The sequence below is a fragment of the Triturus cristatus genome, chromosome 7 (assembly GCF_964204655.1).
Source record: "Triturus cristatus chromosome 7, aTriCri1.1, whole genome shotgun sequence".
Classification (NCBI taxonomy): domain Eukaryota; kingdom Metazoa; phylum Chordata; class Amphibia; order Caudata; family Salamandridae; genus Triturus; species Triturus cristatus.
This window is the reverse complement of record NC_140590.1, coordinates 1,090,705,636-1,090,732,341: the sequence shown is the minus strand read 5'-3', so window position 1 is coordinate 1,090,732,341 and position 26,706 is coordinate 1,090,705,636. Positions and strand designations below refer to the sequence as shown.

General features: G+C 41.7%; 1 protein-coding gene across 2 annotated transcripts in view; it reads left to right on the top strand.

The window, feature by feature from the left end:
• Positions 1-8,623: 8,623 nt before the first annotated feature.
• The window catches only part of LOC146811144 (uncharacterized), a 217,621-nt gene continuing 199,538 nt past the window's right edge, over positions 8,624-26,706 (top strand). For both annotated transcript variants that reach the window (XR_014966688.1, XM_085618211.1), the window contains exons 1-3: positions 8,624-8,733; positions 11,720-11,805; positions 25,937-26,002. Coding sequence is in view for 1 of the 2 variants with exons in the window: in XM_085618211.1 (XP_085474337.1) it covers positions 8,685-8,733; positions 11,720-11,805; positions 25,937-26,002 (201 nt within the window). In the remaining variant the exon portion in view is untranslated. The remainder of the gene's footprint in view (positions 8,734-11,719; positions 11,806-25,936; positions 26,003-26,706) is intronic.

The following is a 26,706-nucleotide window of genomic DNA, read 5'->3' as shown; positions in this document are numbered from 1 at the left end:
CACAATGGTTTCTGTAGGCCCACTAGTAGCATTTAATTTACAGGATCTGTGTACATGTAATATCACATACTATCATATCATATACTAGGGACTTACAAGTACATTAAATGTGTCAATAAGGTCAATTTCACCAAGTTTTAGGGAGAGAACAGTGGTAAAATGCAGAGACCTAAAGCCAACTAAAACTAATTAAAAAAACAGGATGGATGAAGGTAAAAGGTTTTGGGGAAGACCACACAAATGATGTCACGTCTGAAAGAGACGTTTCTGGAAAGCCCAACAGCCTTTCTCCAAATTCAAATTTATGTAAATTCATTGTGACTTATCCTTGCCTAGATAGTAGGGGCACTAACTAAAGAATACATTGCCTAAAGTTAAAAAGCAACTAAAGAACGCATTACCCAAAAGCTAACTGACACTTCCTACAATCCTAGTTGCAGCCAGTAGAGCAGATGGTGATTTACGTGAGCATAACATGCACCTACAGTTGCTTGTAAATTTACCACTAATTTATCATGCGTCCTGTCCTCAAAATCTTTAAATGCCTGATGTTTCACCAGGGTGTTTTGTTTATTTGTTTCCTGTTTCAAACTTTGAACTAAATGTTTGATACCAGTCTTCATGCCAAAAGTCTACTTTTCATTGATTTCTTTGTTGCGCTCTTTTTTACCTGTGGCCGGGCCCTTTAAGGGAACCTTTATGTGACACATGAAGGTTTAACAGTCACATCTCAACCAATGTCATAGAAGCTGTGAATCCCCTGTGCCTGGACCTCTCTGGTTGTAAATTGAGCGTTGGAGCTGTTTACAAGTGCCCACTCCTTGCGTGGCTGCTACGGGAGGGCATGTTGGCTGTTTCTTCCCCTCTCACACTCCGTTTCATTTACAGTGATTTCCTCTTCCTTTGGGTTAGAGACAGTAGCGGCTGGTGGAGGGAGTGCTGCGTAGCGGTGGGGTAGGGCGGGGAGGAGCAAGGTGGGGAGTAGTAAACAACAGAATAGGGCCGAACAGAGGTAAGTAAACAAATAAATAAATCAAACAAATTTCGTTGCGCATGCTGCATCGCATTTGGCATTGCAGCATGCGCAATGAAATTCATTTTATTTATTTATTTGCTTACTTACCTCTGTTTGCCCGTATTTTGTAGTTTACTACCCCCACCCTGCTCCTCCACCGCCCTACCACACCACTCCACAGCACTCTGTCCACCAGCCAGTGGCGGTGCGTCCATTAGGGCGTGGGGGCGTAGCCCCCCCCACCCGCACCGTCGCCCCCGCAGCATCGGCGTCTTCTTTGATCTTAAGTAAACTGAATCAGTTTACTTAAGTTCAAAGAGGAGAACTGACAATCATGTCGTCGCACGCCCACCCGGGGGTGGGCGGACCGACGTCATGTTGACTGACATGATTGTCAGACAGACCAGGCAGGGGCAACAGGCAGCAGCACAAGTGCGCATGATTGGGGAAGGTGAGCAAATTTTCGCACTGTGCCCAGTCATGCGAACTTGTGTCTGCTCTGGTTGGCGCATGCCTATTAGGAGACTGAGGGTTGAGCAAAGGCTCAAACCTCGGTCTCCTAATGGGCAGGCGGGCGAGCCGTAACCATGCCCTAAGCCAATCCTGGCGCTGCTGGCAGTGCCAGGATTGGCTGAGAGCCTGAGAGGGGCTGTACCGCTGTAGGTGCCAACGGACGGACCCGAGGCGGCGCGGACGTGCTCAGGAGTCAGACCTCAGGTAGGATAAGGATTTTTAAAAATGTATTTGCACCCCCCCACGCGCGATACCCCCCGCAAGACACATACCCCCCGCGCGACACATACACCACCCCCCTTCCCCCCCGCCGCAAGCCGCAACTGGGTGCACGTAGTGATTGATGGTCGAGAAAACTCAACTCTACTTCTCTGCCTCAATTTAAATGGCTGTGGTATGCAGTTTGAAATGAATGTTAGCGAGTTTTCCTGTATTAAAATAGCGGCACTTTTCCGCTCATTCACACCTTTGTTTTGCTGAAGATAACAAGACCGAGAGTGGGCGTTAGTGGTCCTGTCCTCCCAAAGTTCAGCCCCTCTCTTGAGAGCGCAGCGCGCTAAAGATAGAAGCCCAGCATGCATGGCTCCATCCTGGAACAATGGGCACCGACACGCGCTCCGGCACGCGCGCCTCCCGGCTGGCGCCTGCACGCAGGAAGCCCTCGGACGTGGAGAGCGGTCAGCATACATCACAGGCACCGTAGGTATCGGTGGAGAGCAGACTGCTGCAGTCTGACACGTTCACTACTGAGGAACACACAACATAAACTGTGTAGGTAGGGAGGAAATGGGCCTTTTTGGTATGTTTAGCTCCTTAGCCTCTCGGATGTGGCTGAGAGGACTCTGGCAGTTGGCACCGCTCGGTCTGAGCATTATCATTGCTTGCGGTGGGTTACTTGGTGTTTTAATCTCAAGGTTTCAGAGCTGGCCGAAATACAGAGAGCGTGTGTTTATTTATATTGCCCTCCCCCCGTCCAGCCACTGATTCCCACTGGTGAGTAAATGTTGGTGGTAACTATATGAAAATCTATACTGATAGCACATATGCAAGAGTATGTTCAGTTAATGGCACACTGCTGTATATAACTGCCAGGTATAAGCAGTTTGTAATAGGCAGCGCAGCCCGATACACAACTCTACACACCATGGAGTGCAGACGGCGCTAGACCTACAATTCTGTGCCTATACTACTTAATAGCCCTTGCTGGGTATAACGTTCTTCTGGGTACACACAGGTCAGCCCTTTACACGCTGCCGGTGCACAGCGCTGGATACACACACCTGTGGTAACAATTACTAATTAATCAGGATATTAAACATCTCTCCTGCTCAGCGCCTCATACTTTGTTATAAATGACAGCGCTATATCAATAATCAGGAGTGCACGCACCTGGAGAAGCGGATGGACTGCGGTATTGTGTTTAAACAAAGCCTTCTGAGATTTGCTCTGCTTTATTTAATCCTGTTGGTGCTACTGGCGGCGGGCACTTTAAAAGCATAAATAGTTAAGCAATGCACATGGCTGGAAGTCATGAAGCGCTGCAGCTGACTGCTGCCTTAGCTATGATCCAAGCAGGATATCTATATTCGATTTTATGATGTTGCACATGTAAATTAATTTTTGTCTGTTTCCTGTTTCACATAAGTTTATTTTTTTAAATAATTATTTTCCATAAAACCAACATTGGAATGACTGAATTTTTGCAGGACCGAATCAGAATGCTATAAGGGTGTTATCATTTCCACTGTTGTTTTAATGCTTTGTCTAAATGGCACATTATGGTCACCGTGAGCAATGTAATTGAAGGAATTCTCTGTATACTGTTAAAATTTTATTTTATTTTTTTAAATAGTATCACAAATACCTAGACTGTAATAAATTAAACCTATTGAGTGCACTGCAGAGAAGGGTGAGTGATGTCTATGTGAGTGCAGGTTGAGCAGTGTGCCTGTGAGAGTCCATGGTGAGTGATGTGGATGGGTGAATGCAGGCTTAGTGATGTCAGGGAAGGGTGAGTAATGGGTCTATGAGTGTAGGGTGAGTAGTGTGCCTATGTGAGTGCAGGGAGAGTAATGTATCTGTGCAAGTGCAAAGAGACTTGTCTGGCTACTCCCAGAAATGTGTTCGCCAAGCCACCTCCTTCTCAAATTTGCTTTAGAATGCAACATTTGCTCCCCACTTTTTTCAATATTTTCTCGGGGGAGACCCCCTGAAACCCACCGTAGGTGGTTCGGGCTCGCTCGCCCGCCACAGTATTTACGCCGCACCACTTTCAAATGTCACCAGCCGCCCCTGCCACCAGCCACTGCTGGTTAGAGAGCGTGGGCAGACAATGGTGCGGGGTGCCAATCCCCCGCTATAGTAAGCCACATCTGAGCGCATGGACTCTCTCTTGCCTGAGGGTGTCCCTTGGCTTATTTTTTGTGTCACTAAACGCAGGGTCAGACTGGGACTGAAAACAGGCCCCGGGCACCAAAATAAAAGTGGCCCCTTTAGCGAATCATACAGCGAAAGAGTGGCCCACATTTGAAGATCAGGCCAGTTCTGAACTTGTAAAGACACGCTGGTTAAGTGTTTTGCAAGGTATGGTGAACTGCATGCATGTGTACTTGCTGTAGGCACTGTTTGTGGCAATTTCAGCGAGATCAAAGTAAAAACTGCCTCACAACACCACAAAATATGCCCGAAAGAGTCAGAAAACGGGCGCTCACACTGACCGGTCAGAGAAGCCCTTCAGGCATTGCCAGATCGCCGGACAGGCCAGTCCATAAGAATTGGGCGCCTGTCCAGAGCAGAATGTGAGATGGAGGGCTGTGCTGTATGTGGCCTCAGAAGCGCATTCCCCGTTCGCTCCCTTCACTAGCTTTTGATCGCACGGGGACACTTCTGGCTTGTTGGTGCAGTACAAAACCATAGCTGACTGAAGCTACCCTGCATGTAGAATTAAATACAGTTGAAGCAGATTACGGAAAACATGTTGACAGTATGAGAGAAGGCAGATACTTTGCCACTTGTGTTGGCTTCTTCAGTTTTGTTATTGTTCGCATTATTCTTTGCAAGTGTCTCATAAAGAAATGGGAAACTATGCTTTTGCGAGTATTCATTTCTCTGTAACCTTGGCCAGCAGCCGCCGTAATGCTGCAGCAGCGATCCTCACTATGCCAGCGCCATCTAGTGGATTCACGGCAAAGGTTGTCTCTTGAATTCTTCCTGAGGGTAAGTTATACATCAACATTGGCCCTCCTTGAAAATACTGCAAACAACGTGATCAAAAGATCCCGGATTCCTGTAAAATCAGTTTATAGCATCCTTTCTCAGACCAGATGAAAAGTGAGGATGCAGGGCAAAGTCAGAGATACAGCAACTGGTGTCAAAGGAGGCCTGTCACTAACAGCCCGTTTCTTTTAGGGGAAAAGGACTAGTCACAAATGTAAAGAGAGTAATCTGGTCCCTGGGGTCCATCAATTAAAAGGCCTCGGTTCAGAGCGGGAGTCCCTGTGCTCTTGCAGTGTGATTCCTATGAAAGGTGGGCATGCAGGATTTATACCGCCATGTCCAAAGCGCCCATCTCCTCCGTGAAACCTGCGGCTTCAAGGCGCCATTGGCAGACTACAGGTTTTCTGTCCTATTGTTACATCTAGAAAGGACATATCGTTGAATTTCACAAGGGTACCGACATTCCCGGGATCCCAGTCTCTTTCTTCTCCGGTGTCATTCCTCCTCGGTAAGTCCGTGGTTGAGGAAACACGGAAACAAGGCCAACTCTCTCCATGTCACCCCATCAGCCAACCTCCATGGAAGGCCACTGTGCGTCATCCGATATATGAGGGCAGCAGGTCAAATGGCCATAGCTGACACGTGGAGTCACCTTGAAACCTCTTTAAATACTGACAAGTACAGCTCAGCCCAATGCGTCTTGGCAAAAGTAACACGATTTATTTGATATAAAAATCTATATGAAGTTAGGTGTTATTAAGCACAATTTCCGTCCGTCATCTTGTCGTACTTTTATGAATGAAATGCATCCTCTCGTCCATTTTGGACACGAGAATGTATTTCACGGTGTTACCAACAGCTGCTCACATTGATTCATTTGTGTTGCTCCCCTGCAATAGTATGTTTCCCAAACAAAATTCCAAATATGTGACTTTATTTATTATGACATTTTGTATAATATTCATAACGTAAGATTATGCGAAATTACACGAGTTTAAACAACAGTTCACCAAGCCTAATCAATCATTGAGTACGTGTAAACTGGGCAATTTGAATCACTGTTAATTACTGTAGTAAGAAATGTCAAAGAGCTATTTATTCATTGCTATGAAAAACAAATATGAGTGGGGAACTGAAGTGCCTGCCATCCAGATTCCAGAACCACACTCCATGTGTGCATTACCGTCTGATGATACTAGTGAGAGTCAACAACATACAGACTGGAGATTATGTCAAGAGAAGATGGGACATTTGCTATTATATATAACATTTCTCTAGATTTTTGGGTCCCAAATATAAGGTAGTGTGCATAAAGAACACTATGAGAAAGTGGATTATTAGTTGGAGTGGATGCTAGTCCAACACAAGTGACAATGTCCTTATTCTTGCTAGGTTCAGTAAAGGTTTCCGTTATTTAAACCTCAATCAACCCTTGTTAGCTAGAGCATACAGGCGTAAAGTAAGAAAATGTGTAAGTTAAAAAAACAAAAATAAAGCATTTAGTAGTACCAAAACAGTTTAAAAAGTATATTTTAATGACCAAAATGACAGAAATTCAAAAAGGGGAACCAAAGATATGACACTTTAAAGTTTTCAATAAAAACAGTGCCAACAAGTTTGCTACTTCTGCCCCTCTGCTTACGAAAAACAGGCTAGCCATCAGAACTAGAATGACCAGACTCCATTGCTAGAGCCAAGAAGCCCACACAACATGCAAGCATGAAAGAAATCACCACCTACAAAAGCTACAGCACAAACACACACCAACGAGCTTGGGCACATATGTTCGGGAAGAAAACTCAACGTTTAGACTGCTTTACCAGTCCATGGACTCCTGGGAAATGAGCAAACTAGGAGGGTCAAGATTTGATAACAGATTATTCTGAGCTACATATGACAAACAAAAAGGACATGCAGGAAAACTCAAAAGGAGATGCAGTCATGAGGAAAAAAATAGGTCATCTGGATATATTCCCGGAAAACTCCTATGCAAAAAGACTATTAAAAGCAATGCTAGGATAAGTAATGTTGAGAAAATCAATGTAGGCACAGCCTTCTTCCAAGTTTGAATCTCTCCAATGAAAAGATGGAGGACACTCTGGGAAAGACTGAAGCCCTTGTAGAGGTCTGTGGTACAGTAGGGGGCAGAGTTACTTAGTTCAAAGATATTGTGAACAGTGACTTACCATGAGGGGAGACATAAGAATGTTAAAAAGAGGCATGCAGATTGAGAAACTAGATCTGGATGCACAAACCTCTGCAGAGCTGGGATCCAGAGAGGTCTGATTGGCTTGACCCAGGACTAGAAGAGAGAGTGTGGTCATTTATTTGGTAGGGAGAGATGAAATGGGAGATGAGAAATCAAAATTTCTGCATTACTTCATTGCCTGTGTGCACCCAGTACCACTAAAAGCACCGAGAAACTGTTGACCTCCAAGAACATGTATTGTCTTTTCCATTATTTTTAATAGAGCTGTTAGCTAAAGCACAGGAATAAAGTCATTCAATTGTCCTTGCGCGTTACACCTTCCCTATAGTCGCAGACTTAGTATTCTGCACTGCCAAGAAGTTAAAAGACATGACACTGTTAATTTTGGAATGTGAACATTTTGTTTAGAGTTTCTGTTTCGATAGTTGTAATATCAAGCTAAAAGTCCAGTGAAAAGGTTCCTTCCCTCTAAAGCCAAAACTAGAAGAAAAGCTTAATCTTCTAAGGCAGATCCTAAAGCCCGGGTCTATAGGAGAACAGCACATTGAAGGGGAACAAACGCCCTCCATAACTCATCCTCTTCCTTCCCTCCCTCTTTGGCTCTCTTTGCCTTTCCCGATATTGCTTTCTAGAATTTGTAACTTTGGCATGGAGTGCAATTGAATAGGGAAAGGAGAAGATGTTAAATTGCCAGCAAGGTCTATTTAGACATGTGTAGCACATCGGGTGCAAGGGAATAAACCAGCTAACCACATAATTCCCAAGGAATGCAAAAAAACACTAGTAGGTTTTCTTTACTGGCAAACATTTGATAGAGAAACTTAACAATTAGAGTGGTTTTTACTTGGCTCCTGAAGGTGATTGAAGATCCTTTTGCATGAGGGTGACAGCAAGCTGACTTACACCATTTTAGGAACTAAAGCCTGAATATTTTTTTTGACTTTGGTTTGGCCATGCATGGCGTGCACTCACTTGGAGAGAGGATGTGGTCCGTCGGCTAGACTGCCGACCTTGGTGCTGGAAACCAGGGTTCGAGCCTCGGGGTCGCGTCCACATCCTGTGATTCTGGGCAAATCACTTAATCTCCCCGTGCCTGAATGTGTAATGTAAATACGGTGCTCATGTAAAGCGCTCCAATACCTTCGGGTCAAGTTGGCGCTATATAAATATGCAACAAAAAAACCTCACTGTACTGTCTTCTTTTCTGAAGCTCTGCATTAAGATTTCAAGTCCCAGGGGTGTGCACTTCCGAAAGTGCAAACTTGTAGAACCTTTGCAATCAGGGATAGTGTTTAGCCCGGTAAACCATGGTTATGCATCCTTCCCACTGCAATGATGATATAAAGAAAATTGCAAAAAAGAAGAAAATTAAACAACATGCAAAGGAGATCGTTTGTTGGTGTAAATATAAATGTCCGCCTAGGCTTACGTGTCCTGTTCTTTAGAACAAAAAACAGAGAGCTGACAATTAGAGTTTTTAGCTCCTCCCTTTGGATGGAACCTGAGAAGGAAGGTGGAGAGAAACTGGCACCTGTTGAGTCAACATTGATTGATCCCACGGCCAAGAATCAAACTGGTTCAATTGTCACGTGACCTGACATCAGACCTGCTGGGAGGAGACTGACTGGTCGCTTCCAGTATAAAGAGAGGAGCTCTGAGCTGAGAGAGACACCGTGAGATTGAACCTTGTGCACTCCAGATCGCATCTCGATACCCAGCCATCTCTCAGCCATGAAGATCGCTCTCGCTTTTCTGTTGGTGGCAGTCAGCTGCCCCCTTGGTGAGTGTCCATTCTATGCTCAGGGAGTGGGGTGAGAGAATGTGGTTTTGAATGGAACTGTATTTAAAAAAAATAACTTCTATAAAATTCTTAAGCACACCTCCAGGACTCAATAATATCTGTGAAAGCGGGGGTCATCGAGAGCCCCACAGTTAGAATAATATATACAATGTCTGCTTGGAGCAGTCTATACACCACTATAACTGAATACCAACTGCAGAGGTCCAACTTCAGCTCAGAACTGACTCATTGTTGGAAGTTCACCGAGTATTTCAAGAAGGACCATAATACTACTTCACTCTCCTCATTCGAAGCCTTAGGCTCGCATCACACTCTTTACGGACACTATTTGAGGCACCTTTTGTTGGGGCGGCTATTATACCTCTGCTGTGGGGCGGAAACCAGGTTGTCTGTCACTTCTTAGTGCAGAGGCCCCTGCTGAGAGAAATGCTCCGTTTCCGGAAGGCCAGCCGGTCCTCCTGTTTAACCCAATGACACACGCTTTTTCTTAGTTGTTTTTTTACACATTACTTTCCTTATAGCCTCCAGCTCCTAGCTGTCACTTCTGTGACACACAGAGTATTAGTGCTGCAAGAGCGTTGAAGCAACTTGTGCTGACACAGGCGCTTTTCACCTTAAAATTATACTTTGTGAGGAACTGGTGTCCCGTGTTGTGGCAACGGCTTTCAACTCCCTCACAAGGGTGGTTATTCCAGTAATTACAGTGTAATGATTACATCGAGTCATCCAAGATTTACTTTTACTTCTCCTTCGTTTCATAATAAGCCACTGCTTCTTATATTCTTATTTATAATGATCAATAAATCCGACCCTTCTTTCTTTATTTTTCCCAAAAAACACATACAGACATACCATGTTTGCTTGATGGCTTTATTTTTAAAAGTAAATAGGAAGCTCGTTAGTTTCTTCTCTTATATGTTTCTTTACATGTTGGAGTTCTCGTGTTTAATGTTCCATACCCTCTGGACTTTACGTTATCATAACTGATAGGGGAGTGTGGCAGGAGGGTGAGAGTTAGGGTGGGGATTGTGAAAGTGCATTGTTATTTAACCCTCTCTTACTTTATACGTTTGCTGAACATTCTCAAGTGATTTTTTTTAACAATTTGGTGACAGTATTCTAAATCTAGTTTCGAAATCCACTCTGGAATCATTCCTTCTCAATCACTCTTTTAGGCGTTTGCCAAGCACACGCTAAAACGATTAGACTTTTTATGATCCAGAGATACATTGATTGCTTCAGGACTTTCCAGCAAACCGATTGTAATCAAGAGTCGCCAAGAAAACATACAATACGCTTCATTTAAGAAATAAGCAACAATGTAAGCAAGATAGCTTCCCACAAGCCCAAGCAAATAAAAATCATGAGGCAGGTTGGCAGTCTATTCCTGGAAGTCACCAAAACTATGTCTGAGGCCAGCTAACAGGTTTGAAATGAAAGACAGTGGAAAGCTCAGAGGGTTTGCTGTGGAGGAGGTATCTCGGTAGCTACATCCTAGGTTCTCATGGAGGCCAAACATGAGGTACTGGTTGAGCCGATAGGAAGACTTTTTCGAGGTACCTTTACAGATGGTTAAAGTGCTGGAGAGGACACATATGGGGCCTGATGGAACATGTAATGGTATACAAGTGAATATGCAAATTAGTAACAATAGGTTTGCCTTGAATGGAAAGTTAAATATTAGAAGATAAAAAGGAGGATTATATTGTAGAACGTGCAACCAGTTACGTCATTAAGCAGGAGCTGCAATTGACTGATAAAAACACACAACAAACAAATGTGATTGCTGCCATAATAAAAACACGTAGATAGATTGCAATTTCTTTTTCTTTCGACAGCCTTAAAATAGTTGCTGACGGGTCGTCAGAGTAACAAACAGAAAGCATTTTCGTTACAACTTCCTTAGGAGTGGTTAAAGTATGTTAGGCGGCCTGAATTGAAGAGCAATGCCAACGTATCAGGGTCAAGCACGAGGTAACAGAATCATGAAAACTCCGATTCCTGGGTTTGCCACTAGCAACAATAGTGTTTAGCCTATGTAGCATGTGCTATCTAGGGTGGGACGCATTACACACCTCGTTTAGTTTGGGGTGCCAAGGCATGCAATCACTACTATAGGCATTTTATTGACCTTCCTTGAGGCATGTCCTTCAATGGTAACTGGGCACTGTCGCTCTCCTATTGGAGAACTTTGGGACACGTTTTTGCCACGGCTCCTCCTCCTTCTCCTCACCTCCATCATTAATCACTCCAGCAAAGCAGCCCCAGCAGGTGGCGCCTTTCTAGCCCGTCTCCTCAAGCACAAATCCAATCGCCCAAAGAGCCCTGAGTAAGACGAAATGGCAAGGTTGATATTTTTCCTAATGTATTCTCCCATAGTACATTATGTCTTTTTACGCAATTGTGAGTTGCCTCATCTAAGTATATTAATCATTGTAATGCTCCATTTTTGATTATTTCAAAATCATCCAATGGTGTGGGCTGCATAATAAACAGCAAATTTAGTGAAACGCAGATTATAATTTCAAGCCTCCTTTACATTAAAAACATTTTACATGGAATGACGGTGCCAAATACATTTGTTACCCCCCCCCCTTCGTAATCTCTGCCCTAAAATCTTCCTAAAACCTTTCATGCATTGGTCACCCTTTAGAAGCATTACATGCAAGGTGGACAGACACATCTTCAGGCCCCAGACACATAGAACAACCAGACCCATGTACAGCACCCCACAGAGCCGCCACTTATGAAGAATACACAGAACTTCAACACAGGGCCCCAAATGTAAAACACATTCTCACTCATGAAACATTGCAGTCATTTTGGCACCTCGAATAAGACATGTGGTAATTACAGGTGAGAAAGAGGAAACCACAGAAGGAAACACATTCTTCATTGTTATTTGTAAAACGGATTTCTGTTTGTGATTGCGCTAATTATGTGTTTTCCCTCTCTGTTATTCTAGATGTGTCTTCTCAATTAATTGGTGGTCTGGATATACCTGTTGTCGGTGACCTCCTCGGTAAAATCAATGAATGTCTCAGTTTATTGGTATGAAATTTTAATTAAAATTTTATTTTAAAAAACATTCTTCTACTTTTAAACTGTTGACCTACATTTTTGGAAATTAAATATTTATTACTTTTTTGACAACCTGAAGTATTCCTGCAAGTGTTTGGGGATGGGTGCGGGGATAAGTACCTGATTGGCCTTCACGACAGGTGCACTGGAGGAATATCCTTTGGGAGGGGGGTGCTATACTGCTCTGGGCCGTATGAGTAGTCTAGTAGTTTGGACTGGGAAATTACTGGTGCCACCAATACGGGACCTAGTAATCCTCGATTTGCAAACTCAGGGTGAGTTTAAAATAAGACAGGAGGCACCTGGAGAAGAGAGACGTGGCAGGTCTCTGTCTGCTAGCAATAGCAACAAATAAGTCCACACATCTACTGCAATAGTACGGGAACTAGTCATGCTCCCTCCTGCCTCCTCTCAATAGATGTCATTTAGGAGTCACCATGGGTAGCAACTGCAACTCCTGGCTTGCCACTTGCAACTCCTGGCACTGTCTTTGTGATCCCTGGCCTCAGACGTGACAAAGTCAGTGGCAAGAATTCCTACATTCCTTATTTTCTGTCCATTAATAGTTAATAATATTCTATTATTTACTATTAGTTTAATAAAAAATGGTGCACACTCTGGACCTTTGGTGGTAGCTGTGGGAAGTGCAAAATGGTTTTAAATGTATGTTGTGTGAGTGCTTGCGAGTGAGAGTATTCTTAAGGGAGATAGTTTGTGTGAGAGTGCGTGTGTATGTGTAAGTGCGTGTGGATGTGTAAGCATGTGAGTGTGAGTAAATATGAGTGAAAATCATTGATTAGGTGAAACTGATGGCCAGATTTACTATTCTTTGACAAAAGGCAACTCTGCACCAGAGTTTCTCGATGCCTTGCGTCAAAGGGTGAGAGAAAAATTGTGCCCTATCTATTGAGATATGGTGCCTTTTTACTCTCCAACACACACACCCTTGCACCAAAATGCATGGGTGTGTGTTCTCTGAAACATAGGTTTTATACTGAAAGGTGACCCTTCCAGTACAAAACTATGCTTTAAGGCTTGTCACACTTTGTATGTATGCTGTACAGTGTAGCACATATACAATATTTCTCCTTCTTAAAACTGCCTCAAGGAGGAATACGTGTTTGGTGCAAGTTCCTGTCTGTTTATAGATAAGGGTTTGTGTCAAACCTATTTCAATGCCCTCTTGATGCAAAATAATGCAAAGAAGCGTAACATTGTGTTACTTTGGGATATTACCCATCACAAATCCAGGATTCTGTTGGATAATACATCCTCGCCAACAATTTGTTCTATATTTGTGTCACAATCCTGACACAAAAGATCATATACCTGCCCCTGACTGTATGAGTGAGAGAGAAAGAGTGAGATTAAAATGTAATACAAGTGAGTGACCATAAATAAAAATGAGGGTAAAGGAGTGTAAGAGAGGGTGCGTGAGGATGAATGAGTGTAAGTGAGAGAATGGGTATGAACGTGCAAATGAGTGTGGAAGACAAGGCAAAATACTGTTCCTAGCACACTTGCAGCAATTCGTAGCGTGGCAGACACCCTTGACAAAATACTTCCACTGGCACACTGTGGGGGTAATTCTTGGTATAAAGGGCACGAATGGAAAATTTGCTGGTACTAGAAATGATTCATGGCACTGGGGCATCCATTGAAAAGTACTAGCATACATGAGGAAATGCTTGGCATATGTACACCAGTTGCATAATGCTGGTACTAGCACACTGAGGGGACATTTGGCATAATGGTGGACAACCTGACATATGGAAGGGTGACAAAAGCTGGTTCTGACATACTGAGGACTTTTTTTACATAAGGGTTATCTATGGTATTTGGACGGCATACATTACTTAATTTTAGCACTGGCATATTTTATGTTATTTTTTATATAAGGGGGTAGTCATTGAATATGGGGCATCTATGACAAAATGCTGGCCTGGGCACAATGGAGGTCATTTTTTACTTATAGGGGGCACCCATACTATATTTGGGATTTGCCCACAATGAAAGAATTTGAATATTTTGTATGGGCCCTTTCTGCACCTATGGCATTTTAGCAAACTTATGTGGAAATTGTTTTTAAAAAAGCGTGGTTTTACCTATGCTTTTCAAAATGTTCTAAGAGGGAGAAGCCTGCTAGAAACGGACTGCATTATTCACTTTCCTCGCTCGCTCTAAGTTAGGGCTAGTATCATGCCCCAGAACTTTCAAAGATAGATCAAGCCATCAGCATCATAAATATAGGTGGTATCTAAAATAGACATTTATCGTTATTCTGTTAAACTAATAATCCAATTATAATGGCACTTCCACGAGGTCACGTGTTGTGATGTTAGTATCACATGACATGTCTTCCTGGAAATAATCAGGGTCAAGGGTCATATAATGTCACTTCCTGTGATTTCATTACGAGCAAAGGGGATGTGATGTCACTTCTGCTATCCCTAGCATTTTGATAAATCAACACGCATGCTCCTTTCCCTCATATATCCCCTGCACCAAATCCTCCATCCCCTTCAGCAACATTCCCAGGTACTGCCAAAGCCCAGGGATGAACAATGTCTTCCCTAACATGTGACTCGTGCAGTGGCAGAGCCCAAGCCTGACACAAGACTATCTACTCCCTAAATGCTGTGCCTATGCCACCCTCCCCAGTCTGCAGGAACAGCTGAGTGCTGCAAACAGAAACCTTTTTTTTTGAGTTTAAAGAAAATGTTATTGGGTAGGAGCTTAGGATACATCAGTAATACAATACATTATATAATAATAGGAAAATGGAAAATATGTTGTAGACAACAAAGAAAAGAAAATAGGCAGGAAGGGAGGTAAAAGCAGGAAATAAACATATCTTATATTGATACAACTAAAATAATATACAAATATAACTTATATAAAATATTCAACTCACTGCTACAAATCCAATCCTATATTGATAATAAGAACAGACTGTAATAATAGTTAATTAACAATACTCTAAGGAGGTTTGGAAACTTCTTCTATACTTGGAATATGGGACGGTATTGATTGAGCAGACATATTTAGAAAATTAGTCACAGGTAACCATAACAAGTCACGCTTAATGGCAAGAGTAATCGGGTGAACATAAGCTCTATCCAATCTGTGATTATAACAAACACCATACCACCAGGCTTGAAAAGAGACATTTGAAGCATTTTTCCATGATTTAGTAATTTGTTGAAAGGCAACAGCAAGAAGCAAGTCAATGATAAGGGTATTAAGGGAAGTGGAAGAGGACCAAACTTCCGCAACACTACCTAGAAAAATATGAGAAAAAGAAAAAAGGATATGTGTGTGATAAATGTTGTTAATTTGACGCCATACTGTAAACCAAAACTGGTGTATAACTGGACATGTAAATAACATATGTTTAAGATCTGCAACAGGAGCTGGACAGGACCAGCAGGTAGAGGGAATGAGAGGGTTAATCTGATGCAATTTGGCCGGAGTGATTAAAAGTCTATTATATATGAAGAATAACGTTTGAGTAATAGTTGCTGCCCTAGAAGACTTCCTTATTTTGATCCAAATTTTATCCCACACTGACACGGAGAAGGATGTGCCTAAGTCAGACTCCCAGCTGAATTCTACAATGGACTTATCACTATTGTGACCAATGGTTCTCAATTTATTATACATTTGAGAAGCTGAAGTGGATAATTTCAAAAACGAAATTTGTACAGAAGAAGGGTTAATCTGCGTGGAAGAAGCCATAAGCTTATCATAAGAACTTTGAGCAGCTAGGGTTAATAATGTATATTTAGAATGATAAGAAGAGGGAAGTGAATATCGCATTTGCATTGTTGAAAAGGGATACAAGTATCACCTAGAAAGAGTTGATGAGTCCACTTAAGACCAAGATTGAACCAATCTTTCCAAAAAAGAGTCCTATTTTTAAACTTAATGTGGTTATTATACCAAATTGGGGATTGTAGAAAGCGATCTCGGTCATCTAGACCATCCAGCATAAGAGGGTGAAGAATTTTGCGAGAATGTTTAAGAATAGGGAGAGAAAATTTTTGAGGGGTATTGGATATGGAGAAAAATTCCTCAAAAGAAAGAGGGTGAATGAGATAAGATTCAATGTCTACCCACAAAGGTAAAGATAATGAGTCCGTCGCATTCTGTGATAGTAATGAAGAGGAGTTCTTAAGAAAGAAGGAAGTATGTTATGACGCAAAATAAAATTATAGGAACCAACATCATTTTTACAGAATCTAGCCTACCCCACCAAGATAAAAATAAAGGATGCCATTGGGATGTAGAATTAAATAAAGTTGACTGGAGGTTCTTAAGATTGAGTGATACAGTATCTTTAATAGAATGAGTAAACCATAGGCCTAAATATTTAACCTTAGTAGGGCTCCAGTGAAAAGAAGAAGACACAAAATCAGCATGAAAACAATATTTATTTAACGGTAGAATTTCACATTTGTCTACATTGAGTTTGTATCCTGAAACTGAAGAAAAAGTAGAGACCTCTGAAAGAAAAGCCGGTAGAGAGGTCTGAGGATTAGAAATAAATAAAAGTATGTCATCGGCATATGCCCAGAGTTTTAGATGCTTATCGCCATAAAAAAAAACAGTAATATTTTTGTTAGTTCGGATTTTGGATAAGAAAGGTACTAAAGCCAAAATAAATAAAAGAGGAGAAAGGGGACATCCTTGCCTAACACCTCTGAGAAGTGGGAATGAAGAGGAAACAAGGCCATTAGCTAAAATAAATGACCTTGGAAAAGAGTAAAGAAGTGAAATATAGGAACGGAATTTAGGGCCAAAACCAAACCAAGAAAGTGTTGAAAAAATAAACTGCCAATTGACCCTGTCAAAAGCTTTTTCAGCATCCAAAGCAACAGCTGCTAATGAGAAACCATGGCAGTGGGATTTACTGTGTACGTTGAAAAAGAGACGAGTGTTATCAGAGAGGTGACGACCCTTAATGAATCCACATTGTTCTCTACCTATTAATTGTGGTAAAATATTGTTTAGACGGAGCGCAAGAATCTTCGCAAAAATCTTATAATCCAGATTGATTAAGGAAAAAGGCCTGTAATTTTTGCATAAAGTATGGTCCTTATTCTCTTTAGGGAGGAGACAAATCAAAGCCTCCTGAAATGAACCCTCAGACCTCTGGGAAGATATAAAAAACAAGAATAGTTTATGCAATTTGGGAACAAGTAAGTTAGAAAAATGAGTATAAAATTCAATAGTAAAACCATCAGGTCCGGGAGCTTTCCCTTTTTTAAGTGATTGAATAGCTTTGATAATGTCTTTAGTGGATATATCACTTTCTAGAGAAGAGAAATCTACATCCAAAGGGGGAGGCGGGGTAATAGAAGCTAAATATCGATCAATGACAGATAAAGGGGGTTGAGATTCAGGAGTATATGTGTATGTATGTATGTATGTATTAGATTCTTGTTGAGCGCGACTGTCACCCCAAGGGTATCCTGGCACTGGACCATAGGTGAGTCATCAGATAATGATTTGTAAAAATTGGAGAATTCTAAAAGAATGTCCTCGTCTTTGTGGAGAGTAATATTAGAGGAGGATAAAATAGACTCAATTCTAGTACGTTCTTTTTTGACTTTGAGATATTTAGCAAGAAGGTTGCCAGATTTATTTTGTGCACTATAGAATTTAGCGCTGGATTTAAGTAAACATAAATTCGCAGAATTAGTAGAAATTTTATTAAAAGAAAGTTTGGCGTTAATAAGCTCCTCTAAGGTAGATTGGCTTTTTGTTAGATAATAAAGATGTTCTAGTTTTTTAATTTGCAAGTTAAGTGACAGGGATGAATGAGAGGCTGCACGCCGCTTTTGAGCAACAAAGGAGATAATAAAGTCCCTAGAGGCAGCTTTAAAGGAGTCCCAGACAAGTTGAGGAGACACCTGAGGAGATTCATTTTCTACTAAAAATAAGGTAGCAAAATCAAGAAAGTCCGGTGTGAACTTAGGGTCTAATAAAAGGGAATTATTAAATCTCCAGCATCTAGTGCCTTTAACGGGAGGAAGTAGATCTAAGCTTAAGGAAGCTGGGGCATGAGCAGAAATTAGAATAGATCCGATGTCTGAGTGAGCAATATGCTGAAGTAGAGCTTTGGAAATAAAAAGGTAATCTAATCGGGATTGCGAAGAATGAGCAGTTGAATAATAAGTGTATTCCTGTAATGTGGGGTGACAGAGCCTCCATGAGTCCACAAGAGACCTTTGAGAGATAGTGGAAGTAAATTGAGAATGCATGAGGGAAGGGACGAATCTGGAATTGGAATTCCTGTCAATAAAGGGGTCTATGATCATATTACAGTCACTACCGAAAACCAAATATTCATCATTGCATTGCATTAAAAGGGAAAGGATTTGGGGCCAAAACAGCTTATCTTGAGTAGTGGGAGCATAAATATTAAAAATTGTAATGGGAATCTTATTAATCAATAAGGAAATAACAACCCATCTACCCTCAGAATCGTTATCCTGTCGTATGAGCTGGACATCCAAACGTTTATGACAGAGAATAGCAACGCCATTGCGTTTACCTGAACCTGGTGATGCAAAAACATGGCCTACCCAATTCCATCTTAACTTAGCTACTTCAGTAACTGGTATATGAATTTCCTGTAGTAAAGCAATGTCTCCTTTTAGGTTTGCAACATGTGACAGAACTCGCTGACGTTTGATAGGAGAACCCAAACCTTTAACATTCCAAGTTATAATATTTAACAACATTTAAATCTTATAGAAAATTAATCACAACATTTCTTTAAAAAATGCGCCATGTTTAAAAGCAAAAACAGTGTGAAATATTCAATAAAATATGAAGAAGAAAGCTGGATTGTAGAGAAATAACAGTGAGAGAGATATAAAATCATAGAATAGAGAGAATAATGAGGGAGAGAGAGAAGATGATAGAAAAAAGAAGCATAAAGAAAATTTGGAGATTGAGATGAAACCGAAAAGTGGGGAGAGAAAGAAGGAAGAAGTGAGGATAACAAGAAAAAACAAGACAGACAAAACAAAATTAGCAATCGATAAAACAGTACAATACTAGAAAAACATACCACAAAAGAACGAAAATTCTGGGGTAGGTGGAGCCACATAGGAAAGGCCAAACACCGGGCGGGAGAACGCAGGATGAGAGGCACACAGAAAGAACATCATCCAGGCGAAATGAGAACACTGAGAGGAAGGGAGCAAAGAAACCACGACCTAGTAAAAAGGAAAAAAGAAGGTAATAGTTAATGGGAAAAATTACGATAACACCAAAACTTACAATATGACTGAGACAGAAGAAATTCACAATTGTGGGGAAACAAATAACAGACATGGAACGTTTGAAACAAAAATAGTCATGACATGTTTATGATTTAGAAATGTCCATAGAGACTCCTTTACAAGAGTCCAAAAATCTTTGAAGCACAGCAGGATCTTCATAGTTGGTTGTTCTGTTGTTATAAGTCACCTTGAAAAGGCAGGGGTGAAATAAGCCATAACGAGCGTTCATGTTACGAAGGGCCGGTCTCATCTGGAAAAATTTTTTCCGACGCTCAGCAGTTATTTTGGCATAGTCTTGAGCAAAAAATAGATTGGAACCATTCCAAGAAATCCTTCCTCGCTGTTTGGCTGCCTGCAAGACTTTAAGTAGATCTGTGTATTCTAGGAAATACAGAATTACACCTCTGGGTTTCGTTGAGGAAGAAGAAGAACGGGGACTCTGGCCCAAACGGTGCGCACGTTGAATATTTAATGGCGGAGATGCTGGAAGACAAAGAAGGGTTGGAAGAAAGGATTGAAAATAGGAAATTGCGTTAGTTCCTTCAAGACCTTCTGCCAGACCATAAATGCATAGATTATTACGCCTATTACGGTTTTCTAACTGTTCAACTTGTTGCTTAAGATGTTCAACTTCTTTATGGAGAAGGGGAACTTGAACAGCGACCTCCTGAACAGACTCAACACGCCTTTCCAGACCATCAACCCTCTGCTCAGTGTGAGACCAATTATCCTCCAAGCTCTGCAAACGTAGGTTGGTTTCTTCCATATATGGTTTGAGGGCACGAATCTCTTCAAGAATAAGTTCTAACGAAAGGGGCGATGAGGAGTCAGTAGGAGAGGGCGGATTTGTTTTCCCTCGCTTTCTAGGTGTAAAGGGAGCTGAAGCTGGTATCTTGGACCCCTGCTTGGAGCCCAATCGAGACGTGGAGGGAGAGGAGCCCTTTATAGCCACAGAGTCACTGGGGATATCCTCTGCACCTTCCTGTAGAAGATTAAAGGGATTGAAATCTTCTAAAGATGCACCCTGAGGTTGTAAAGCTTCTTTACGATTAGTCCAAGATGCTGCCATGGTCTAAATCGAGAAAAAATAATCTTCAGCAGAAGTTCTAGAGAGCACAGTATAACTATATGAAGTTACTAAAGGCAGGCCAGTACACAACGCCACTTTATGAAATACACATGAGAGGATGAGACGTTGCTGACGGTTCCAAAAATTCTGCGTGGTGGCAACAGTATATAGTCCTGGAAGACTGGTGCTATGACGAATAAGACACTTCCCTAATATAGAAGACGCAAGTGTGAGGAGAGCAAATGACAAAAATTGTGACCACGAGGTTGAAAAATAATCCAATATAATAAGTCAGACAAAAACAGTTCAAAAAGGAGGTAAAAAAAAACAGTTTAAGGCGGGCCTTCCATTAAAACAGCGTCCCCTGAGGTAAAAGTGGCAGCAAACGCGAGGAGCTCGCTAAAAATGGAAACAAAATGGCGGCCGCTAGTACATTGCAGCCGATATAGAGCCAAAAGACATCCTTGAGCTCACCCTTCACCAAAAGTTGAAGTGCGTTAGATGGAGCAACACTTCATACAGCATTAGAGGCGGTTTCCGCATCCCAAGAGAAACGGAGAAAGCCTGGAAAGATGCCGCTGCCTCACGTCGCCGCAGAGCTTCCGTAAACGGCGGCCATTTCCGAAGGCGCCTAAGCCACGCCCCTGCAAACAGAAACCTGATGCTAACAAGGCTCCCATTCGAAGGCAGGACAAGATGGGCAGTGCAGACAAATCTCCCCCAAGATGACTCCTATCCTGCTCTCCATCCTCCCATCTACCCACCTGCCACCACTGACCCAGATATTTACCCAAAGGCCCTGCACCTATACACCACCTGCCCCACAGGTGGCACATATATGCATATTTGTGCTTGGTATACAAACTGTTAGGGGGTAAAACATGGATTTAGATCCTGTATTCCTGAGCCTGCATGATGTTCCCCTTTGCAGAGGAATATCTCATGTGCACAGGACATAGATGCAAGCATACTGTCCGACATTAGAGATTCCCACCCTCCTTCCCACACATCAGTTCCCTCACAGCTGAAACCATGGATGCCATAAGGATGCCTTGTGTGTTCTTCTTTAATATATCATCAGCACCATGTAAATGACAGTTTTCTTTCGACCCATTTACATCTGTTTTACTTTGGGAGCCTTATTCAAGGGCGCTCCTGCTTCCCATTTGGCTTCCTCTTCACATCTTTTGGTCCACACTTGCTTCCTATTTTGACTTTGGATGTAATGTATTTACATTACCTTATAGAATGTAGATTGTAGGGGTCTATATACCTTGGTCCTGATTCACAAAAGTAAACTTACACATCTTGTGTAACTTTACGCTTGTTTGAAGTTCATAAAAATGCATTTTATTCATAAGTTTACACGTGGTGGGGCTCCACAGTCAGGGCAGAGAACTCAGCACATAAAATGAATGTGTGTCTTATCTTTTTATGTGTGGAGTTCTCCGCCCCGAATGTGGAGTCTCCGCACTCATAAACGTATGACTAAAATATAGTTTTGGGAATTTTAAACAAACTTAAACTTACACAAGAGTGCAAGTTTAACTTTGTGAATCAGGCCTTGCATTCTTTACAAAACTAAGTAGTGGTAATGTGAAATAGTTATTTAATAAGAGAAGTAGTAAGAGATGTGCTGTGGTGAATATCCTTGTCCACAGTTGTGTAGGTATCAATAGTGCAGCTTATGCAGTTGAACCAAGGCCTTTAGATTTGATGGGCTCGAGCTACCACAATTAATGACACGGGCATCTCAATTCTTACCACAAAGCCAGGGGATGAGGGGTGCCATTTTCTTACTTTCATTAGGGCCCCTGGAAACCTCACCACTGCTTGTCTATATGTGCTGCAGGCTGAAATTAATGACCTGGAAGGGAATCCAGTGTGTTGCCTTAAAGGCCGTCAGGCAAGTTCTCTGGGGGCTATTGCAACTTAGCAAAAATGCAGATCACGTGACAATGACAAGCAATGCCTGTTTACCTTAAGAATACAGGAGCAAGATGCAACCTGGATAACAATATACAGGAGCTTAGTTTGCATTTCTTATCTCACCTACATACACAAATGAAAACTGTTTCATTGCTAGCACAGAGTGGGAACCAGCTGGACTTCATTTCTGGTAGGCATTCTGATGACAGCACCAACTCATTGATGCCCCCAGCAATTCTTGCTCCAGTGGCATCCCAAGGCAGTGTACCAGCATCACTTTGGGTTGGCTTTGAATTCTACAATTTCTTTTTGTGAAATCTGTTTCCTTTTTCTGAGAGCTGGTTTTAGGATTCAAATTGAGCATCCCATCTTCAAAAGCTAAGCAACGGAAAACAAGATATATCACTTAACAAATTGCCAGAAAAACTGAAATTCCAAAATGTTTTAGAATTTCTCAAGCTCTGTTTTCTGTGAAATGTGTACCCTAGAGCTGCCGGCACCTAGGCAAACCTATCAACCCTGTACATTTTTTAAAACTAGACACTAGGAGGAATCCAGGATGGGTTGACTTTTGTGGCTCTCACCAGGATATAATACCCAGAATTCCTTTCAGAGCTCAAACTTTGTCAAATATAGCACATTTTCTTCACATTTCTGTGATGGCAAGTTCTGAAATCTGCATGGATCCACAAAATTCCATGCACCTCACATTCCCCAAAGTCTCTCAATAAAAATGGGACCTCACTTGAGTGGGTAGGCAAGGTGCCCGCGGCAGGAAACAGCCAAAATGCAACGTGGACACATCACATATTTCAAGTGAACTCTTTTTTGGCTATGTGCCTAGCTGTGGATTTTGAAGCCTAACTCAGCCAGCACCTAGGGAAACCAAGCAAATCTTTATATTTTTGAAAACTAGCCACCCAGGGAAATCCAATATGGGGTGACTTGTGTGAATTTCACCAGGTTCTGTTACCCGGAATCCCTTGCAAATCTCAAACTTTGTAAAAACAAAAACAAAGTTTTCTGTGATAGAAAGTTCTGGAATCGGCATGGATCTGCAAACTTCCACACACCCCACATTACACACATTCTCCCGATAAAATTGGTACCTCACTTGTGTGGGTAGGCCTAGAGCCCGTGGCAGAAAACGAATTTGACACCCAGGAGAAAAACTGATGGGGTGATGTACGTGGCTTTCAGCAGGTTCTGTTACCCAAAATTCCTTACAAACCTAAAACTTTGTGAAAAAAAACACATTTTCCTCACATTTCTGTGATAGAAAGTTCTGGAATCTTCATGGATCCACAAACTTACACACACCTAACATTTCCCAATGTCTCTCAATAATAGTGATACCTCACTTGAGTGGGTAGGCCTAGTGCCCGCAACAGGAAACGCCCCAAAACACAACGTGGACACAACACATTTTTCCAGTGAAACTGACCCATTTTTTGCAATGTGCTTAGCTATGGATTTTGTACTCTAGCACCCGCGACACCTAGGGAAACCTTTCAAACCTATACATTTTTTAAGACTAGACACCCATGGGAATCCAGGATGGGGTGACTTGTGTGACTCTCACCAGGTTCTGTTCCCCAGAATACCGTGCAAACCTTAAAATGTGTCAAAAATAGCACATTTTCCTCATATTTCTGTGATGGAAAGTTCTGGAATCTGCATGGATCTACAAACTTCCATGCTTCCCTTATTCCCAACATTCTCTCCATAAAAATGGTACCTCACTTGTGTGGATAGACCTAGTGCCCATGGCTGGAAACAGCCCAAAAAGCAACATGGAGACATCACATTTTTCCACTTAAAATGGAACCTCTTTTTGCACCCCCAGGTGCTGCAGCACCTGTGGGAAACCTAGCAAACCTATACATTTTTGCAAACTAGACACCTAGGCGAATCCAGGATGGGGTGACTTGTGTGACTTTCACTAGATTATGTTACCCTGAAACCCTTGCAAACCTCAAACTATGTCAAAAATAACACACTTTCCTCACATTACTATGATGGAACGTTCTGAAATCTGCGTGCATCCTTACATTTTCACCTACCCCGCATTCCCCAAAGTCATTCCACGGCAGGGAAGGAGACATCAAAATTACCTATCACAAAACGCCATGGTTTTACAAGGGGGCCACAGCCACCTGGATTTTTTTCCACGGCTTGGTGGTCATCTAGGGAATCTTACCAAACCCAGAAATTTCTGAAAACTAGATACCCAAGGGAGTCCAGGGAAGTATGGCTTGTATGGATCTTCCAACATTTTCTTCCCAGAATCTACTGCAATCCTCAAATTTTGCTAAAAAAAATCTCATATTCGTCACATTTCTGGTATGGAAAGTTCTGGATCTGTGTGCATCCACAAACATCTGCCCACCCGGCATTCCCCAAAGTGTCCCAATACAAATGGTACCTCATTTGTGTAGGTGGGCTAAGTGCCCATGGCAGGGAAGGGCCCAAAGCTTATTGTGGAGACATCAAAGTAGCCTATTACAAAGCAACCTAGTTTTGCAAGGGGTTCACCTGAGTTTGTCTGCCATCTAGGGAAACCTACCAACCCCAGAAATCTCTGAAAACCAGACACTAAGGGTAGTCCAGGGAAGTATGGCTTGCAAAAATCCCCCAACATTTTTTCTACCCAGAATCCCCTGCAAACCTCAAATTTAGCTGAATAAATCTCAGGAACATTCTTGCGTTGCAGATTTACTTTTCATGGTCACAGGTCATCATACCAGAGAACAGAGAGATGTATCTGAATGGGTCCCATCTAATTCCCAACTCTACAGAAATGCATGCGACAATAAGGGATCGACGCCTCTAGATCTCTGACAGAATTGTTTATAGGTGGGAACAGAAATGCTCTTTCAGTATTATTATTTAGAGAAAACTGCATACAAAGTGGTTTATGGGCAATTCACCTTCCTATTAATCAGATGTTGTTTCGATTTTCTGGTCATGGTAAACTTTTCCTGCAGTCTAAATCATTCAGGATCTTCTCTTACATCATGAATTTTGAGAAAGGTTCAGAAGTGGTCTGGCAGTTTCAGATATAGATCCTCATTTTGAGGTAGACTTACACAATTTTGACAAAATACAGAGCAGCACATAAAGCTGCTGACCAGTGTTGCGGCAATGGGAAAGGCAAAAACAGTGCTTGATCTTTCCAGCACCATAGTGAAAAAGTGTGCGTGTTCCTTGAAGCATTTGTTTTGTACTGGAAGGCGATTGTTTCAGAAGAAAATCATGCTTTAATACGTTTCCCTCTTTGTAGTTGTGCAGTACTTTCCAGCACACAAGCAAAGTTTGAAAAGTATCGAGAAAAGTAAACTTTTCTCTTACCTTACACTTACTTTAAGAGGCATACGTTTTTATCTCAAAACATAGTCTACCACTGTAAGTAGATAGGTTTTTACATCAAAACTCATGGCTGGTTAATTGTAAATGTATATGTACCATCCATTTGAATGAATTTAACAGAAAGTCGCCCAAAGTAGCTTTATACTGCTAATTTGCGTTACTTTAGCCACATTTCAAACACAAATTAGGAATTCATGGTGGTCTTGGGAGTCAAATACTAGGAGCAAACCCAACATGCAGGCAGCAAAATCTGTGCTCATCAAAAGCAAAAAACACTTTAAGTACCTGTTTCTGAAATAAAAAAAAAAAAGGTTTTGCAAAACATGAAGAATAAAAAGTACCAATAATGTTGCAAGGTAAAGTCATTGAACAAACAAACTGTTTCATATAATGTTTGGAGAATTCTTCTGACCACTTTGTTTCTTCATCTCTTTTGTAGTTAGGCCCTACCCTCCAACAGTTATTGTGCAAGCTCAGCGAGCTCGGCTGCGCACTTGAGGAGAAAGTAAGTTTGATTTTTATTTACTTCTATTTACGTACAGTCTCTAACTTTATTTGAAATGGTGCCTCAGATCATAGCGATTAGAAATCAAGCATGACAGGGATAATAAAATTAATGGATGGCCTTTACACAAATGTATGTTTTTTATACTTTTAACAAAAGAAGGGATTGATTTGGGATTGCACAGGTTGCTGACCCCCCCACCCTGGTAGAGGAGTGCCCTTCATGCCACATGTTGTTGGAGATCTCTTCAAATAAATTGCTTCTGCTAATGTGATGGAAGTACTTTTTGCAAGCCTGAATCTGGATGGCTGCCATAATTTGGCAAAATCCCAGCATTTTGTTCTTTAGAAATAAACCCAGCACATGCGTTTATTTCTGCAAAATAACAAAACAATGGGCCTGATGTACAAAGGACTTTCTACCTATTAAATTGTTATAGTTGATTTCTGTGCCCACGTCAACTATACTTTGCCAGGCCATAGCAATCACTCTGATTCATGCTAGTGGCAGGACTTGTTCTGTTAAATCTGAAGCAGGTCTTTGTACAGCAGTTTTTGCTTTGACATTCTGCTTGAGGTGCTATGTACCCTTTGACTTTCCCTGCTTTCCCCCCACTATCCAAACTTTTGCCAGTTATCATTATCTTCTTTTTCACTTTTTAAATACAAGACAATAGTCTGTCTTTGAATCTTGTAGTGAGTGCT